General features: G+C 41.7%; 1 protein-coding gene across 14 annotated transcripts in view; it reads left to right on the top strand.

Moving 5' to 3' along the window:
• The window catches only part of VCPKMT (valosin containing protein lysine methyltransferase), a 95,847-nt gene that overhangs the window by 2,935 nt on the left and 73,234 nt on the right, over positions 1 to 19,678 (top strand). For 9 of the 14 annotated variants that reach the window (XM_064571014.1, XM_064571016.1, XM_064571020.1 and 6 more), the window contains one exon: positions 266 to 370. In XM_064571014.1, the coding sequence (XP_064427084.1) occupies positions 266 to 370 (105 nt within the window). Of the gene's footprint in view, positions 1 to 265; positions 371 to 2,767; positions 6,326 to 17,338; positions 17,782 to 19,678 lie in introns of those variants that run through there. The other 5 variants (XM_054513697.2, XM_045900809.3, XM_054513695.2 and 2 more) reach the window with 4 other exon arrangements.

Raw genomic sequence — 19,678 nt, 5'->3', positions numbered from 1 at the left:
TGAAAATTCTGTATCGTTAAACAGTTTAAATAGAGTCAAAACACATGTAAAATGCACACATATCAAGTGCTCGGCTCAATTTTTCATATGTATACACCCAAGCAACCACCACCCTACATAAATAGAACATTTTCAGGACCTCAGAAGGCACCCATGTGCCCTTTTCCAGTCAGTACTTCTCCAAAGTTAACTGTCACTCTGACTTCTGTCACCACAGGAAACTTCATATTACTGAATTTGAAGTATCTCTCTCTTAAATTTATAGCTCCTCCAGCTAGACTTTGACTTTGAAAAAATTCCTTTGGAGAAACATGATGAAGAATATCGAAGCGAGGATATTCATATCTTATACATCAGAAAGAAGAAATCGGTAAATGCATTCCCAGCTCTTTATCCTCTGAGGAGATCTCGTTAGCTGGTCACTGTCTCTGGGCTAATGTGTGGTGTAGATGTTGATTTGATGTGGGGAAACAGTTCTGATGACTCACTGGACTCAGGCACTCTCAGTGTTTAGATCACTTAATCTACCTGGCCTTGGATTCTTCCTCTAAACAAACAAACAAAAAAACAACAGGCTTCTTTTGTTAAAGGTCCTTTCCATCTGTAAATAATAGAGCTTTATAATTGGGCATTACCTCAGGCAAATAACTTAGCTATTTGTATATTTCTGTTATCTCTCAGAGATTTAAAAATGCCAGTTCTGACTTCCGTGAACTTTCTCCAACCATTCAGATTTTTTTTAAATAGTCCAAAGTAAAGTATGACAAGGTAGATCGGCCCAGTAAATAAAAATGCGCTCAGTTAAGTAGAATTTATGTATGTTGCCCCCTTTTTTATTGCTCCTTTACGTGTTTTAATAATGACATTTTATACGGGTTGCCTCTGTATGCCTAGAATTTGCGCGTGTAGAGGAGAATTGTATTTCATCCATTTCGTATCACCTTTTGTATATGTGACTAGTATAAGGCAAGGACATGATCTAGTTTATGAATTAAGGATGCTAAATTTAGTAAGTCCCACTTGTTTCTGTTATCTTTGCTTTTATGGAATTTGTTCGTGATGAAGTTTTCTGATTATGATGAATTCTAGTCAAAAGCAAATAACTTATAATTTGGGGGGTCAAGGCTAGGTGTTAGAACTGTAAGGAAAGAGAGGTAGTGGGATTAGTAAATCAGATCTACTAACTTTCATTTGGCATAGTGCTGGCGATACGAAGATAAATTTTAAAAATGTTTTATGCCTTAAGGAATCTGGTTTTAGCTCAAGCTGTTGTGTAGTTTTAAAAGTAGAATTTCTTTTGAGGTATAAAGATTTTGTGTTTCCTAAGTGCAAAGCCCTTTTTTTTTTTTTTTTTGCCAAGAATCACTTTTTTTTTTTTTTTTTTTAATTTATTTGACAGAGACACAGTGAGAGAGGGAACACAAGCAGGGGAAGCGGGAGAGGGAGAAGCAGACTCCCCACAGAGCAGGGAGCCTGATGCGGGGCTCGATCCCAGGGCCCTGGGATCATGACCCGAGCCGAAGGCAGACGCCCAACAACTGAGCCACCCAGGCGCCCCAAGAATCACTTCTTTTTACAAAATTGATAAAATTCACCCTTTTAAAATGTAAAATTCAGTGGTTTTTAATATATTCACAGAGTTGCACAACCATCACTTTTTAATTCTAAACATTTTTTTTTATCACCCCAAAAAGAAACCCTGTACCCATTAGCAGTCACTTCCTGTTCCTGCCTCTCCCTAGCCCTTGGCAGCCACCAGTCTGTTCTCTGTGGAGTTGCCTGTTCTGAACATCAGAGAAGTGAAATCGCACACTATGTGGCTTCCTATATCTGGCTTCTTACAGTCAGCATTGTGTTTTTAAGGTTCATCCATGTTGTAGCATACATCATCAACACTTAACTCGTTTTTATAGTTTTAGAAGTAAAAAATAGTTTTAATATTTCTTTGATATACTACACCTTCATCCATCTATTCATCAGTCGTTGGGCATTTCAGTGGTTTTTCACTTTTAGGCAATAATAATACTGCTATGAATATTCATATAAGAATTTTTGTGTGACTTATGTTTTCAAATCTCTTGGGTATAAACCTAGAGTAGAATTGCTAGGTCGTATGAGACCTCCATGTTTAACTTTTTGGGGAATTTGCCAAACTGTATTCCAAAGCTGCTATACCATTTTACATTCCAACCAGCAGTAGCTGAGGGTTCTAATTTCTTCATATCTTCACCAGCGCTTGTCATTGTCCATCTTTTTTATTGTAGCCATCTCAGTAGGTGTGAAGTGGTACCTCATTTGTGGGTTTTATTTTCATTTCCTGAGTGACTAATGTGGAATGTCTTTTCATGTATTTATTGGCCATTTGTTTATCTTTACAGAAATACTTTTCCTGTTTTTAAATTGAGTTGTCTTCTTACTGTTGAGTTGTAACAGTTCTTTATATATTCTGGATACTAGATCCTTACCAGATACATGACTTTCAAATACTGTCTCCCATTCTGTGGTTTGTCTTTTTTTTTTTTTCCTAGATAGTATGTCCTTGGAAGCACAAAGCTTTTTAATTTTGATGATGTCCAGTGTATCTGATTTTTCTTTGGTTGCTTTGTTTTAGGTATCAGCAAAAAAGTCATCTTTTGAAATTATGTATGGTTGTTCATTTGAATTGCATTTAGCCATTATTAGGCATATTACTTAGTATAAAGTACCCAGTAAATACTCAATTTTTTATAAGAAATCAATCTTTAAAGTTTTCTTTTTTTTCTTATAGAAATTTCCATCATGAAATCTTTAGTCATCTTACCCAAACCTCTAACAACCTGGGTAAGCTAAAGATGTGAATGGTGAATGGAGCATGTGAATACAGCATGGGAAGATTGTGTTCATAGATTTTTCCAGCATGTCCATAGAGGTTCAATATATAACTGACAACCACCATGGGCTGCCTGCAATTTGAAAAATGATTACTGCCTGCCTGCCTGCCTGCCTGCCAATGGGCCTGAAATCCAACTTAGTTTACTTGTAGCTCAACATCAAGTTCTGCTTAAAAGAAAATTGTGTATCAGTCACTCCTCAAATGAAAATAGGTGTTGAGGTTTGCCTAAAGTCTGCAGGAAATAAACAGTGAAGTGGCATGGTTGACTTGGCGTTTTTGTCAGGAAACTAGAGATAAACTGATCCAGTTTCTAAAGAGAGACATCTATTACTATGTAATTCTGTTTAAGTTGCAACTAGTAAAATTTAGTTGTCTTTAAGATCAATAAATCTAAAAGTTGGTTATTTTAATATAATTATGCAGTGGTTTTTATCATATGTATCTTCCACTTCATTGCTATTTTTACGATAGCTTTAATATTTAAAAGTTCTTTTACTTAAAAAAAAAAACCCTGAAAATACTGTTTTGTATACTTCCATTAGCCAAAGTTTTATTCTTTTCCTCCACCATACATGTCTATGTCAGTTAGATAGTAAATTATACTCCAATGAGTTGGTAAGAATAAAAGTAAGAAATCAGGAGGGGGAAAAGGTATCTTTTTTTTTTTTTTTTTTAAGAGAGACACAGCGAGAGAGGGAACACAAGCAGGGGGAGTGGGAGAGGGAGAAGCAGGCTTCCCACTGAGCAGGGAGCCCGATGCAGGGCTCGATCCCAGAACCCCGGGATCATGACCTGAGCCGAAGGCAGATGCTTAACGACTGAGCCACCCAGGCGCCCGGGAAAAGGTGTCTTTACAAACTTTTTCATTTGAGAATGGAGCAAGAATAAAAAGTCCGGTTTCAGGCTTGTGCACTTACTTGGCTCTTGCACGTTTCTTCGCATATATCTTCCAGGAATATGGCTAAAATCACCAGTGTTTACATGAAACAGAGAAATGTTTTTAAATAACTACAAATGTGGTTCTATGTACATTTACCAAGTGATTTTGGTTCTGTGTATTCTCTGTTTTATGTTATTATGATAATCATCTGCTCACAGACTGATCTATCAAGGACTTCAGTTACACCAGTTGTGAAGAGTAATATTAACTGGATAGAATTCTGGTACTTGTAGGCATTGGTGCTAGGTGGCACATTTTATGTATTAAACATTATTTTAGAGATCCTGTGGTTTTGTGAATGTTTCAGAAATAGCTTTGAAGAAAATGAACATCTAAATCGGGCTTTCCAGAAAAAGCAAAAGCAGCCCTATTTAGAGAAATTAAAGATCCAAGTCAAAAGAACCATTCTTTCCTTCAGGCTTCCTTCGGTCTTTAAAGTTTGTCTTGCTGTTCTTTCTCAGAATACGTTGTTCACACTGCCCTTAGCATTTCATTAAGCAGTTTACTAAACAGTGTAAACTATATGATTCTTTGTTAGTTACAGATAGCACCAGTTATTATTAGTGAAGTCTTGGCACAGATGACTACTTTCTAGCCTATTCCATAACATTATGCAACTTAAAAAAATAATAAAAGTCTGACCAGCTATAGTAATCCACTCATATTCTCAGATCCCTGTTCACCCCTCTCCTCTTTTCACTCTACTTCTAATATTCAGTACCGCTGGGTCTTTGGCCTAAAGTGCCCCTTGGCATTCCTGTAGGAAAGCCCAGCTCCTTTCCCTTATATGAAGTGCACCTTATACTCCAAAATTTTCTGGAGGAGTTGGGTTGAGGTTAGCCTCTACAGCTTTACCAGAATCACCCCTTGTGTGTGCTTCCTTCCCTTCCTTGTTCTATTCCCAGTCCCGTACTTAATTTATCATCTCCTTAATACGTCACTTGCATACATTCATCTCCATCTGTTCTGGAGAACTGACCTAAGTTACTGACTGTAGATTTAAGTAGTTTGTAACATTAAATCATAGGATTTTTTTTTTTTCCTATTCTGGAATAAGGCCAAAGCAGAGATTAAAAGGTACCAAGTCAGGGCACCTGGGTTGCTCAGATGGCTAGGCATCTGCCTTCGGCCCAGGTCATGATCCCAGGGTCCTGGGATCGAGCCCCACCTCGGGCTCCTGGCTCCTGGCTCGGCAGGGAGCCTGCTTCTCCCTCTCCCTCTGCCTCTCTCCCTCTCCCTCTGCCTCTCTCCCTGCTCATGCTCTCTTTCTCTCTCTCTTACTCTCTGTATCTCTGTGTCTCAAATGAATAAATAAAATCTTAAAAAAAAAAAAAAAGGTACCAGGTCTCCACATTGTAAGATCAGAGAACCACTGGTAGGACCATCGAGCACTGCGGGGCTTACTGAGGGCTGCCAGTTCAAGTAACATGCCCTATCACGAACCACCATTCCCCAGACAGCCAGGGAGGCCTGGGAGGGGTCTCTCTTTGAGGAGTGCAGTGTTGGGGAATGGGATTTAGTCCTTTGGGCTCTCATGAGGGAGAGAACAGGGTGCATCTGTGCTCAGACACCACAGGAGGGAGGCGTGAGGGAACAATTCAAGATTCAGGATGCTTCTAAGAAGGGGTGCCCAGCATTTTCTCCACCTGGTTGGATTTACCCAGCAGAGCAGCACATCTGTGTTTTTATTTCAGAGCATGGGAATGAAATTGGAGAGGTGGGGACACCTCAGGCAGAGAGGTGTTAAAGATGGGTCCCGCCAGCCAGTGTTGATACAGGAGTTGGAAGCCAGAGGACTTGTGCAGCAACACGGAGAAGTTCAAAGGCAGGTGCAGTAGACGAGGTGTGCTGCCAAGGACAGGATCAACTAGAATACAGCCAACTCCAATCTCCAGGGACTGCCAGGGCTCGGGGCAGGTCGGGAGACAGCTCAGGAATGAACCTCTGGGCCTTGCCACTGTGCACCATGAAATCCATGGGCAGTTATAGCCGATTAGGGAGCCCCCGTTGTAAGGCAGTGCTTCTCAAACTAGGCTGCACATGGAATCACCTGGAAAATTAAAAGCAAACAAAAGCTATGTTCAGGTCCCAGTTCAATTAAGAGGCATGGGATTTTGTTAAAGGCTCCAGGTGGTTTGAATGTTTAGCCTAAATTGAGAACTGCTAATGTGTTAAGGAAACCTAGCATCTATTTCCCAAGGGAAAGAGCAAAGAGAGGAGAAATATAAAAATAAACCATCCATGATTAGAGTGGGCCTATACTGCACAGGGAGGGAAAGAGTTTTGAATCTGATGTAGAATCATCTACGAAATACGTTTTAAAATAAACAGGACTGAGCTTTAGAAATTGACTATATACCTGAAAATTTAGAGAACCTGGTCAAGAAGGCAAAGGTGATGCTACTCAACAGGAAAGGGGAGTCCAATAGCTGGAAAAATGAAATTGTTACAGGCTAGTCTCCAATGACTTGAGTCTCCCCTGTATACCAGTTATAACTAAGGTCTTTGAGATTGCAAAACTTGGAATTTCAGTCAGTAGAGATCATAACCAAGGATCTGTGAATCTTACGTGTCATGAACTTGGGAGTGAAGTTAGGTTATTTTTAGGTATTTTAAAACGTATTAATCCAGAATGATAGTGGGGTTTTTTACACAGCTACCTTTTTCTTGAAAGTTTCCTTGTTAAATGATGCCAAATGCAATATTAACTCAGACTATAACTACTGTATTAATTTTTTTGAAAGTGTGGGTTATAGAAATAGGACTGTTGTTCTAAAGTTTCCCTGTAGATGGCATTGCTTGACTTTGTCTTTAAACATTTTATAAAAAGGAAGTTAAAATAGATTTTGAAATGGAATCACACTAGCATTTTAAAGGTAAACTAAACCAGATTTTAAAGAATCAAACTACTTCTCAGGAATTGCTTTCAAGTATAGCAGGGTTGTCTTAGCGTGTTTGGGCTACTAGAACAAAATATAGACTGGGTGGCTTATAAACAACAGAAACTTACTTCTCACGGTTCTGGAGGCTGGGAAGTGCAAGCGAGATCAAGGCCCCAACTTCCTCAGAGGCCCCTGCCTTTTCATTGTAACCTCAAGCGGCAGAAGAGTGAAGGATCTCCCTGGGGTCTCTTTTACAGGGCACTGATCCCATTAATGAGAGCTTCACCCTCATGACCTACTCATCTCTCAGATGCCCACCTCCGAACACTACCACATGGGGGGAATAGGTTTCAGCATAAGATTTTGGGGCTGGGTTGTGGGTGGGACACACAAACATTCAGACCATAACAATAGTGTAGGTAAAGCTGAATTTGTTTCTTATAAAATTGTATTTGACTTATCTTTCTGTCCGTTGCATTCTGATACGCCTTTTGAATTTCTGAATATTATTGATAAAGCTACAGAAATTGTAATTCATAGACCATTTCTCTATTGTCTAATTCATAGACCATCTTCTGTGAGAGACATTTAAGAGGCTGAATTAGTTGGTCAGGTTTTGAAAATGAAATTGACCTTGAAAGTACCTTTTATATAATGCATGATTTTATGTTTGAGGTACTTCGAATTTCTAATTAATTTTAATTAGTTTTTCAAACCAGTGTAACTTCCTCACTAGAGTAATAAGTAGCTTTTACATCAAAAGACTGAAGCTGTTTTTCGCTATATATACCACAGTCCTGTAGGCTTAGGCCGTCGGTTTGACTTTTTGTCTTTTTCCTCAGGGAACATCAGGATTTTGAAGACCTTTTGCTTCATTGATTGTAGACATTGTAAAAGTAGAATAGTCAGTTGTTGTACCATGGAGAACCTTCAAGCTAATACAGAAAAAAACTGTGGCAACAAAATTTTACTGAAAATTAGTCAAATGATGGAAAAGCAAAGTTTTCACTTTACATAATTTTGAGTAAGAAAGCAGTGAATTCTCAAACCATGTATACCCATTAGGTTAAAACTGTTGCATACTTGAGGTCATTTAAGATATTGTCTTAGGTTCTGAAGTATTGGTTGGAGTTTTATGAAGATCTAGTGAGTCCATCAATTGTGAGGTAGATTTTATGTAATCCTCTGTTAATAACAAGATAATTTTCAAATATTAGAATTAAAAATGTGTTAGAGAAGATTATCTCCATGATAATGTTTCTTATGTGCATTCTGAAAACCATGTGTCAGGGCATAGGCCTAAAGACCAGACTATCTGGGCTTGAATTCCAGTTCTGCCATTTACTCGCTGTGTGACCTTGAGAAAGTTATTTAAACTTTGTGTGCCTGTTTTCTGATATGTAAAGTGAGGGTCATAATACTATCTACCTAATAGTTTGCCATGGGATTAAATCAGTTTAATACTTGAATTGTAGCTGCTTCCTCATCAGCCGGTGTAAAGAGGCATGTGGGCTTACCTGCATTTATTAAATTTTCAAGGCCTTTTTTATTTTCCATTGATGGAAAAGATCGTCATGAACACTAAATAGCTGGTTTTAATTTTTAGAAACATTTATTCCTTACCTGTAATACACTAACTTATCTTGATGAAGAATAAGTTCGCACTGTTTAATATTCATGAGGTTGAAAACTGGTATTTCTCCCTTGCAAAGCAAACTGAAGGCTTTTGGAAAAGAGCTATTCTAGATGTAGATTTTACAGGCTTAAATGTTTGAGTAGTTAGCAGATTTCTATTAGCTTTAATGAAGTAGTACTGACAGTCTGTTAAACCCTTGATGGATCAGTGCTTTTAAACACTAGTGGGTAATTTTTTTTTAAGTTAACGTTTATTCCAGTTTGGTAGTTTACTGAAACCCAGGCATTAGCAGTGTGAGCTCCAGGTCCACATGTTGGCTCATCATTGCTTTGATAAATCATTGCTGGAGTTAAGAGTGTACAATACAAACATCCATGTATCTACATGCAACACCTGACCTTGTTCTTTTAGGAATGTGTCCTGAAAACCCGCTTGTGGGCCGCCTGGGTGGTTCAGTCGGTTAAGTGTCTGACTCTTGATTTCAGCTCAGGTCATGATCTCAGGGTCGTGGGATTGAGCCCTGGCATGAGGCTCTGTATTTAGCGGGGAGTCTGCTTGAAATTCTCTCCCTCTGCTTGGGCACACGTGCACTCGCTCGCTCTCTCTAAAATAAATAATCTTTAAAAAAAACGAACCCTGCTTGTACTGCACGCACAGTACAGCTGCATATTGGAGAGCTCCAAATGTAAACAGCATATTTTATCCAAAACTTAGATGAGAAGCTCTAATTTGCATTCAGAATGAGTATAAAGAATAATCTTGTGGCATGTAATTCACATAGGCCTGGTTTCTGAAAACTTAAAAACAGGAAATACAAGTCTTACAGTCTCACAAATAATAAATGTTTAACCAGAGTATCTTTGGATTTCTGTTACAGAAATGTGCTTTTTTTTTTTTTTTTTTTGTATTTAATTTATTTATTAGAGGAGATGGGTAGGGAGGGACAAAGGGAGAGGAAGAGAATCTTAAGCAGGCTTCATGCCCAGTGCAGAGCCTGACTCGGGGCTTGACCTCATTACCCCGAGATCATGACCTGAAATCATGAGTAGGATGCTTAACTGACTGAGCCACCCAGGCGCCCCCAAAACTGTGCTTTTAAAATAGCTATCTTCTTTCTAAATCTTGTCACAAAGATTCTTTTTTCTTTTTAGTTTCATTGTTCCAAAACTCTGCGCTCTCAGACATATATATGACACCCACATTCAGTCTGTTACTCTCTGTCTGAAGTATCTGGTTGTTAACCTGAGATCCTAAGGAAGAGGAGAGCACAGGAGTGGCTTAGTATGGCCAGGAGGAACAGAATTCCCCATTAGCCCCAGGAGACAGCCCCAGCTCCGCTCTATGTCCAGTCACCTTCCCGTTATGCACCCAAGCTTGAACATTCTGTTTTTCTCTGGAGAAGATCGTTCACTTGATTACTACCTAATCCACCTGTATGTCCTTTGGCAACTTGACCTTTCTATGGAAAACTGTGATATTAATTTATCAGAACTAGAGACTTGACTGTCATCTACCAGAAAATTGTCATGTATATAAATTATACAAGTTTGGAGTTAAATTATAATTAAAATTTTTTTCTTTAACTTCAAAACAGTCTATAATGTGAATGGTGTCCCCTTTCATGGCCCTTTTTGAAGTACACAGCCTGAACAACCACATACTGCAACCCTGGTGAGATATAATGTAATAGGCAGCTAAATATATAGGTTTGGGGGCAGAGGAGAGGGTGGATAGTGAAAGGTGAGGTCTTATAGATCACTCCAGATGTATAGATTGAAAAAGACATCCAAGATAAGATCCTGGGAAATATCAGAATTCAAGGAATAATTAATTGGAAAGAAGAGAACTAATAAAAATCTTGGAAATGTCTTCTCCTGTGGCTTCAGGGACAAGCAATTCTTAATTTAAATATGTTGATGGTCATATAACTCCTATTTGTGTACTACAGACACCAAGATCTCCAGCCCACCTCTCATGGGCCAAGTTCAGATTTTGTACCTCTGTCCCCAAATCAACATAGTAATGCTGCTTGCCGGTCAACAGTTTTGTTGTCTGCAGCACAGCGGTGCTTGGATAATTATTTTACTATGGTGGTCCATATTCTATAAAAATGAGAGAAGACCCAAGAAGGAATATGTTATTCCTAAAGCTAGGAAGCTTAGGTCTCAAATTAATGAGCCAGCCTAGGGTGGAAATAAATACTGGTTCTCAGAAAGCTGGAAATCTTTAGCTTCCCTGGCTGTACACTGGACTTCGTTTGATTGTGAGTTTGCTTGTGAAAAGGAACAAGGAGAATGTAAAATAAAGAGGACAGAACCAATACTGGAAGTCTTAATGTTGAACAGCGAGGTCTAATTCATTTTCTCTCTGGGAATGGAACTCCCCTCCGGTCTGACTTCAGTAAATTCAACTTTCTCCTTCTGCCCGGTGTCTGGATGCTCCTTGTCAATCATCATCCTGTTCCTTCTCTCTTGCCTGCCTCACGATCCCCCAGACTTCTGTCTTTTGACAGCTCACCTTTATGCACTCTCCTTCATATGTGGTGCAGTTCTCATGATTCCCACTACAAGCTTATTGTAGATTCTTCCTCTCTTGGCCTTTGGCTGTGACCCCTCTCTGAAGTCCTGGCCTTGCCTCTTAGCTGCCTGCCTGATATCTCCCTCTGCTTGCTATCCATTTCAAGCAAAATTTCTACCACTTTGACTTGTCTGCCTTGCTGGCTAGTTTTACTAATGGTATCATTCTCTCACCATCTTTAATTCCTTCTGCCTCTGCATAAAACCAGCAGGTCATAGAATCCCCCATCAGAGGGCCTCACAGTCCTTCTCCCCTTTCTGTTTTTACTGCCATCCTCTCAGGTTCGGGCCTCATTACCTCTAATTTATGCTTCCGTCATAGTCTCCACACACATCTGTGCTAACAGTGGTGACAGAGCACTTTCCTAACTTGGAGTTCCGAACCGTTCATCATCCTGCTCAGAAACATCCCCAGAGCCTGCTGGACATTCAGTATCCTTTCCAGTACACTCCTGTCGCTTGCCTCTTGCTCTCTTGCCAAAGTGGATGTTTCTGGATGTACAGGTGTGTTTTACTGCTCCTGTCTTTACTCATGATCTTTTCATATAGTGGACAATTGTAGCAATAACTTCTGTCCTCCATCAGACTTTCTCCCAACTGTCCGATAAAGACCAAATTTCCCAGAACCCACTGCACTGACCCCTCTGCCTGCCCTGTAAACCCAGCCTAACTGCTTCATGTCCTCAGCTACAATTTAGGGGTGGGTGTCATGTGACCCAAGCTAACCCCACAGCGCCCTCCTGGATTAGAGACACTTCTTTTCTTTCTTTCTTTTTTTTTTTTTTTTAAGATTTTATTTATTTGACAGAGAGAGAGACAAAGCGAGAGAGGGAACACAAGCAAGGGAAGTGGGAGAGGGAGAAGCAGGCTTCCCGCCAAGCAGGGAGCCCGATGTGGGGCTTGATCCCAGGACCCTGAGATCATAACATGAGCTGAAGGCAGACGCCTAACGACTGAGCCACCCACGCACCCACATTTCTTCTTTTTTGGATAGCTAATGCTAATGATGAAATGAGCCCTGAGTTGCCAAGAATAAAGTCAACCCAGAGGAAAGCAGAGTCTAGAAGCAAGGAGAGAAACTGGTATTCACTTCGAGCCTCTGGACCCAACCATGCCTAAAGCCAGCTGCTCTCTCTGGACTCTCCAGTTATATTACCAAGTTAAAGAACTTTGGTTGGGGATTGGGTTTCTCTTCCCTGTAGTGGAGCAGGTCCTAACTGGTAGAGTGTTCGAGCTTTTCTGCTCTTCAAACCCTACCCCTATCTGAAGATCCTTTTCATCCACTACTTTTTGCAGGAAGTGATCTGCTTTTTAAGTCTTTATTTTGTCCATAATACCAGCCCAATCATCTTAGCAGTTGACTTACAAGCTTTCTAGCATAGTGTTGCTTGCTGATCATACTATGGAAATCCTAACCTACCAAACTACAAAAGTAAACATCATAAAACTAGTCAGAAAGCAAAAGTGAGGAAACAAAAACCCATTGTGTGAATAGTTTGATTTCATGTGTTAACTAAAGAGCAAATCCACCACCTTTGTACCCAGAAAATGTTCAAGCCTCCACCTCTCTATCCCCATCCTGGAATTCTTATTTACAGGGAGTAACTCAGGAGTCAAGAAGATGAATTGCTTAGGAGAGAGGGTAGATGCTGGGGCTGGACTAACCCCCAAGGTTAGGGGGTGCCTAAAAAGTGGAGGGAAAGTTACAACATGCATTAGGAGAGGTCCTTGGGCAGTGAGGTCTGTGATCCGGAGAGCAAGATTAGGAATGGAAAGTGTCATCTAAGAAAGGTTAAACTTCTTTGCTGCTTTTTTCCTGGATTATGGGAAAAGCCTACATTTCGTGTGGAGTTGTATCTCTTTTATTGTCATTCCCTTTAGTTACACAGCTTTCAGGAAGGTGACACTTGGGTGGTGGCAGAAAGTGAAGAGGCCAGTGTAAGAAACATACTTGCCCATGTTACCCTCTGGTGAGGCTCACAGGAAGGGAGCAGCATCCCCTCCATGGGGACAGGTCTGCAAAGGTCAGGCAGAGCTTACTGGGTGGACAGGACAGAGCTGGAAGAACCAGGGAAAGCCCCTACACTGGGTGGGCCACTCAGAGAGATGCAAGATAAAATCTCCCCTTTCCCAGTATATGTCAGAGGGGAGCCCTGCCATTGAGGCAGGGTTGACTCTTGGGGGTGCAGATGTTACAGATATAATACACATTCCACTGGACTTTAGATGTACTAGTCCAGAGCAAAGTATTTAAAAAGATTGCAATGAGCCAATTTTTTTTTTTTATATTACCAGGTTTGAAACTGTCAATACAATTTATACTCATATCATGTTATTCCAAATAAATTGGTAAGGTAGTTTTAAAAATTGTCATTTCTTTTATGGGATGTCTATAAAGTTTTTCTCTTGTGACTATACATTATCCTAAAACCAAATTGAGATTTAAAATATATATATCTAAAATAAAAGCATGCATTTCAAAAGCTTCCAGAATGATCCCTGAGTCTCACGAGGGCTAATTTATGAAAGACCTAAGACAACCATGCACTTTCTGTTCGCACAGTAGAGCCCTGGGTTGATTTTAAATACAGCTTTGATGCTTGACACATGATTGGCTGCTGTTATAGGAGAATTAAATTAGCAACCAGTAGGAAACCAGATTAAATGGTGGCTTGCATCTGGATGGGCTTAGGACTGTCAAAATTGATATAAGTGCTACTTTATGTGATCTTGCTTAATGTGATCAGGGCTAAGCTCACACTCAAGCTAATATTGCCACTTAGCAATTCAGAGTTTTGCATTTAGATAAAGATCTCTGCCCAGACCTGTGTAATGTGAGCAGAGAGAATGATGGTGTGTGTGTGTGTGTGTAAGGAAGGGTGAAGGCTGTAAGTAGGTTTGTAATTAAAGGCTGGAAGAATTCTACTGCTTTATTTTTCTTACTAGCGTCTCTAGAGTGCAGGCACACCTTGCCAGATAGCCTTGAAAATGTCATCGTTATTCTGGAGCAAAAAGAATGGAATTGTTTGCTGTCCTTCCTTGAGGACCTGGCAAGGAGAGTGGAATTCTGTAAAGAGAGAGCCCAGGACTCTGGCCTCCTCATCCTCCCGTGCTCAGGAGGAGGATGAAATGGCTCCAGCTTACGAATCTCCTCAGAAATGTTTCTCCAACCACAGGGGAGTTCGCACAACTCTGGCTGACCCATGAGGCCCCAGGGCATTCTGCTACCGAGCATTGACTGTGATGTGGAGAGTGGCCACTCAGAGTCTCCTCAGGTGGCCCTGTCCCTCTCCTGATTAAAGATTTGCCTCAGCATCTTTTGGTGGAAACTTTCTGGGCTAGATGAAGGCCCGATGGCAAAGGCTGAACTCCTATCCCCGCTGTTGACAGGCTGGGAGTCCTTGGGCGAGTCCCTCGGTCTGAGTTTGTTTCTTCATCTGTAAGATGGGGATGATGATGGTGGTGGTGACATTGGTTCTCTCCACCCACAGAGTTCTTAAGGTGCTCAAACAGGAAAATGGATGTGAGAGCCAGTGGTCCACTTGAAAGCTGAATGGAATGTGAGTTACTGTGTTTGGTGCTCACCATTGACAAAAGGCGGGATTCCTTCTCCCGCCTTACGCAGCCAGGCACACTCCATTCGGGGGTAAACAGGGTCGTTTCTCCAGGACTGCGAGCGCTCTCTGGTCACAGCGGCCGCCGTGCATCTGCTTCATGTGCAAACGGGCAGGTGTGCTGAGCTGAAGGTCTGCGGCAGGGCGTGGAGATAGTTCCCGTCAGTCTCGCAGGCTTTCTTCCCTTCAGACCCTCATTGGTCTTGAGCCACATCTTATCAATCTTCGCCCTCACTTTTTCTCTTCTCCTGAGATATGGAGAGACAGAGTCACCATGTCTCCTCACTTGTGTCTGGTGCGCCAGGCCTCGTGGCAGGTGCCGGGGATGCCAGCAAGTTGTGAGCTGCTGGCTGGCACAGGAAGGAGCCGGTTCCTGAAAGGAGTTAAGTGCTGTAGGACAGAGCCCAAGACATGCCAGTCATTTTATAGATACTTAACTCTTCTTCTACTTCTTCTTAACTACTACTACTACTACTACTACTAGTACTACTACTATGGAAGCATAGAGGATTGGCCTGGTTTTGCAAATGTGTTTCCTTTGACTTCTCCAACCTATTAAATGAAAGCACTCCTCAACTCCATACTGTGGCTTGTTTCATTGTCCCTGGAAGACTTTAGGGTTGCAGGTCTTCCAAAGCAGGTGATAAACACTGCTTTGGTTTGTGGGAGCTCCTAGCCCATCAGAGGCCCTGCTGTGGAGACCAGGGCATTAGACACTGGGCTTGCAGGGATGCCGAGGCCCTCAGGTCCTGGCTTATTGGACAGGGCTCTCCCCAGGGCTGAAAGTCACGGGAGGGCTCAGCTGCAGGAACCCACTGGTGTTTGCTCAGAGAGGGGAAGTTCTGCGGCTGCCTGGATGGCCGGGTCCCGAAGGTGGTGGTGGACGTTGTGCAAGGTGCAGAGAATCCTCCTGAGACAGCCTTGCATACTCCCGCCTTCAAAGCATCACCCCACCCCTTACAGCTGGAGAACTGGCATGCCACCAGAGAGAGCCAGGACCAGCTGGCTCCTGGTTCCAGCGTCAGGCCTCCAGACACCAGAGAGGTGCTGTGTACGCTGATTCATGCTCAGAGCCCATTTGTCCACTGGTGCCTTCCTCCTTCCAAGGACACCATCATCTTCAACAAAAGAGAACCCCAAATACTCATTACATTCATTTTATGTAAACCCCCAGTCGTGGCACAGTGGCTGAGGATCCCCTTTGGTCCTGGCACTTGACTCTGACTTTGTTGATTCGCATTTACGTAAGTGCTGGGTGGAAATCGGAAGGTGTTTGTCTAGCCCAGAGGCCTCTCCAGATGCCTCCATTTTAAAGATTCTGTTCTGTTTGTTCACAGTGGAGCTTCGGTGACATTTTTTCATGTTTCTTGTCTCATCTTGCTAACTCCACGGCCCCCGCCTTAAAGACAAGAACAGCATCTCACATCCTGCATGATCCTTGCACTTATTGCTGGAGGAAGATTCCATTATCTAGTGCAGTAATTAATCCAACCATACTTTCTTGAGCACCTATGATGTGTGACTAGGTCCTGAGGGAATACAAACATAAGCAGATGTCAGTGAAAAGTGAGGCAATAGAGTGGAGAAAGAGTAGTAACTTATTTCGTAGAGTTTGGTAGGAGCGAGAGCATTAGGGTTGAGAGAAGGCAGGTAGGAAAGGATCAAAGAGGAGAGATGGTGGCTGAAGACTAAGGGGGGTTTCTGGGGGCAGGGGCACGAAGTGAGATTAGGAGGATCCCAGATGGAAGGAATGCGATCCAGAGCACAGGCAGATTAATTGATTCTGGAAAGAAGAGGGTCACCCCTTCAGTAGACTAATGGAAGGATAGAAGGAAAGAAGATGGAGCTGCATTTGGACATGGATGTAGAGAGGAAAGGGGTTCACCACTAATGTCCTTGGGTTTTCACTGTTAAATGAATCAAAAAGGCGACTTGGGTCCAGACATGGAGCTTATGCTGCTAAGGATCCATGGCTGGGGCAACTTAGAAGTGGCATCTGTCACACACAAATGGCCGTGTGGCCTGATGGGGAGGAGATCTGGGAAAAGGGAAGCTAAAGAAAAACAAAGCTGGGAAACAGAGTTATCCTGAGGGTCGTCTTTCGTTCACTCCCCTGCCCTCACTCCACTTACCAGGATCCGGAAGCCCCCAGGGGTCACCCCACCGAACTGGCCTTCCTCAGGTTCCATAGTACCCTGGCCCAACCTCCCCTCTTCCCTCAGAAGGCCCCTTGCCGGTGACCTGTCACCTAAGTGCTGTTATTGTTTCGGCAGGTGCTCCTGGCTTTGGGCGCTTTTCTCTCTCAGATAATAGCATGATATTCTTGGGGGGTGGGGAGGTCCCAGTAGCTTTTGGTTCGCACAGACTTTACATCAGCTCTGGATCAATATTCCAAATGGTTAATTCTCAAGAGAGACCATTCAACAAAGTATCAATTTACCATATGGCCAACTTGTCAAATTTACCAAAATAACCAGTTTCCCAAAGCTTGTTTCAAGGCGTACTCCATATATGAATATATTCATGCATATATTTGCCTCAAATATAGTCAGTGAATATAAATATATGCCTCATGCATAGTCAATGATTCTGAAGATGTCCAACAAAGAGGAATATATTTTTCTTGTGAATATGGTTAATAAATATGTATTTATTATGGGCTGGATCGTGCCCCTCCAAAATTCATATGTTGAAGTCTTAATCCCCAATACCTCAGAAGGTGACTGTGTGGAGATGGGGTGTTTAAAGAGGTAATTAAGTTAAAATGAGGCCATTAAAGTAGAGCCTAACCCCGTCTAACTGGTGTCTTTATGAGCAGAGGAGATTAGGACACAGACGGGTGCAGAAGGAAGATGATGTGAAGACATAGGGATAAAGTAGCCATCTACAAGACAAGGACAGAGGCCTCAGCAGAAACCAAGCCTGCCAACACCTTTATCTTCGACGTCTAGCCTCCAGAACTGTGAGAATATATATTTCTGTTGTTTGAGCCACCCAGCCTGTGGTACTTTGTTATGGCAGCCCTAGCATGCTAACTCAATAATCTCATGGCTATATTTTAAAATATAAGATATTTTTTGGGCACCTGGGTGGCTCAGTCGGTTGGGCGTCTGCCTTCAGCTCGGGTCGTGGTCCCGGGGTCCTGGGATTGAGTCCCGTGATGGGCTCCCTGCTCAGCGGGGAGTCTGCTTCTCCCTCTGTCTGCCGCTCCCCCTGCTTGTGTGAGCCCTCTCTCTCTCCCTGGCAAATAAATAAAATCTAAAAAAAAAAAAAAATATATATATATATATATAAATAAGATATATTTCATCAGTATTTTAAGGAATGATTTGTTAAAAGATCTGAGTTTTAGAGCAGTTTAGTCTCCTCAGATATATTCAAGAAGAAGATATTCATTTAACATTTTAAAAGTCTTAACATAAATCTGTTCAAATTCATTGATTCTTTTCAGGAAGACTATTTCTTCAAACAGGATTTTGATAAGTGTGGCAGGTCGGTCATTGATTTACAGCCCATCAGGCTGCTTTCCTGATTCTCCACATGGTTAGAGGCTGTCCTCTGTGCAGAGGGGCTGGCAGTGTGGATGTGGGGGTCTATACATTCTCGTTGCACTCTGCGAGTGCACACCAGGCACAGTGCTAGCTGCCTTCCCAAATGGGATTCCCCGAATTCTCACCATAGGCTTAGGAGATAGACAGGTATCTCACCATAGGCTTAGGAGATAGACAGGTACATACAAGAATATCAGAACTCAAAGCAGTTAAATAACTCCCCATGGTCACAGAGCTAATCATTAGGGAGAACATTCCCTAGTTCTGATAGATCTAGACAGGTTAAGTCCCAGCTCCGCTGCGTCCCAGCTATGTGACCTAAGACAAGTGGATTAACTTCTCTGTACCTCAGTTTCTTCGTTTATAAAATGGGAACAATGCTACTACTCACCGGTTGGGGTTGTTGAATGGGTTAAATGAAATAAGGTGTGTGCTTGGCACAGAGCCTGGCATGTACAAAGTCCTCCAATGTTAGCTGTTGCTATCAACTTAGGAAATATGCTAAGTAAGTATAACATCAGACATTATACAGCAGTGTTTCAAAGTGCTTTCAGTTTTTGAGATGAGGAAATCAAGGCTGAAAGAAGTTGAGGGACTCAGTTGGGGCCCTCCAGTCTTCTGTTCTGATTGGTGAAGCCCACCCACATTAATGTTAACTTAATTAACATTAACATTAATTAATTTAAATGTTAATCTCCTCTGAAAACACCCTCCCAGAAACATCCAGAATGGTGTTTGACCAAATATCTGGGCAATGTGGCCCAGCCAAGTTGACAAATAACAGACTCACCATCACAGTATTTTTGCTCAGCTCCATCAAGAATTTTCTGAGAGCTTTCGCTTGTACTAAACTTCACCCCTAGGCCCCAGATGCCCTGGGAAAGGGAGGAAGGGCTGTGGGAGAGGGCTGAGTCTTGAGCCCTGCTCCCTCCCATCTTTTCTCCTTCAGAAGGAAAATGCTGGAATGAAACAATTTATTGTATCAGACTGGTAGGATTGTAGGTGAGCATTTTTTTTTCCTTTCGTCATTTCTTTTGATATGGTTGTAATGTCTTCATTATGTATTAACTGTAAGCTTACATGCAACTTAATGAACCAGAGGGAAAATGTGTTTATAATCTTCTCTTTAATTATGGTACTTGTTTAAGGTTTGCTTAAGCATTGTTCGTTTTAAGAAAATCAGTCTTATTGAGGTAGAACTGCTGACTCAAAACTAGATTTTTATAACACTCTATCTTTGTTGAAACTCAAAGCTATAGTCTGCATAAACTGAAGTCTCACCATCTTGTATGTCAGAGGAAGGACACATCTTGGAGACTGGTCTAAAGTGCAGGAGCAAAAATCAGCCTTTTAAGTGTTAAGACTATAAAACAGAAATCATAAGGCAATAGTTGTGTGGCAGTATTAAGATTATTATAATTATTAGGTAAGCTTGCTAAGGTCAGTAAGTAGAAATTCTCCTCCAAATAATACTACTGTAGGACTATGCAGCTGGCCAGATATCTAAAGTGTGCCAAAGGAAGGACTCTAATAAAAACTAAACCCTTATATTTCATCGCCCCATGTCACAGGAAGGCCAGATCTCATTCTTCTCATTCAGACTGAGA

Source organism: Mirounga angustirostris, unplaced genomic scaffold, assembly GCF_029215605.1.
Source record: "Mirounga angustirostris isolate CCGP_5_RB_7025 unplaced genomic scaffold, mMirAng1.0.hap1 SCAF_9, whole genome shotgun sequence".
Taxonomy (NCBI): Eukaryota; Metazoa; Chordata; class Mammalia; order Carnivora; family Phocidae; genus Mirounga; species Mirounga angustirostris.
This window is presented reverse-complemented; position numbering and strand designations above follow the sequence as displayed.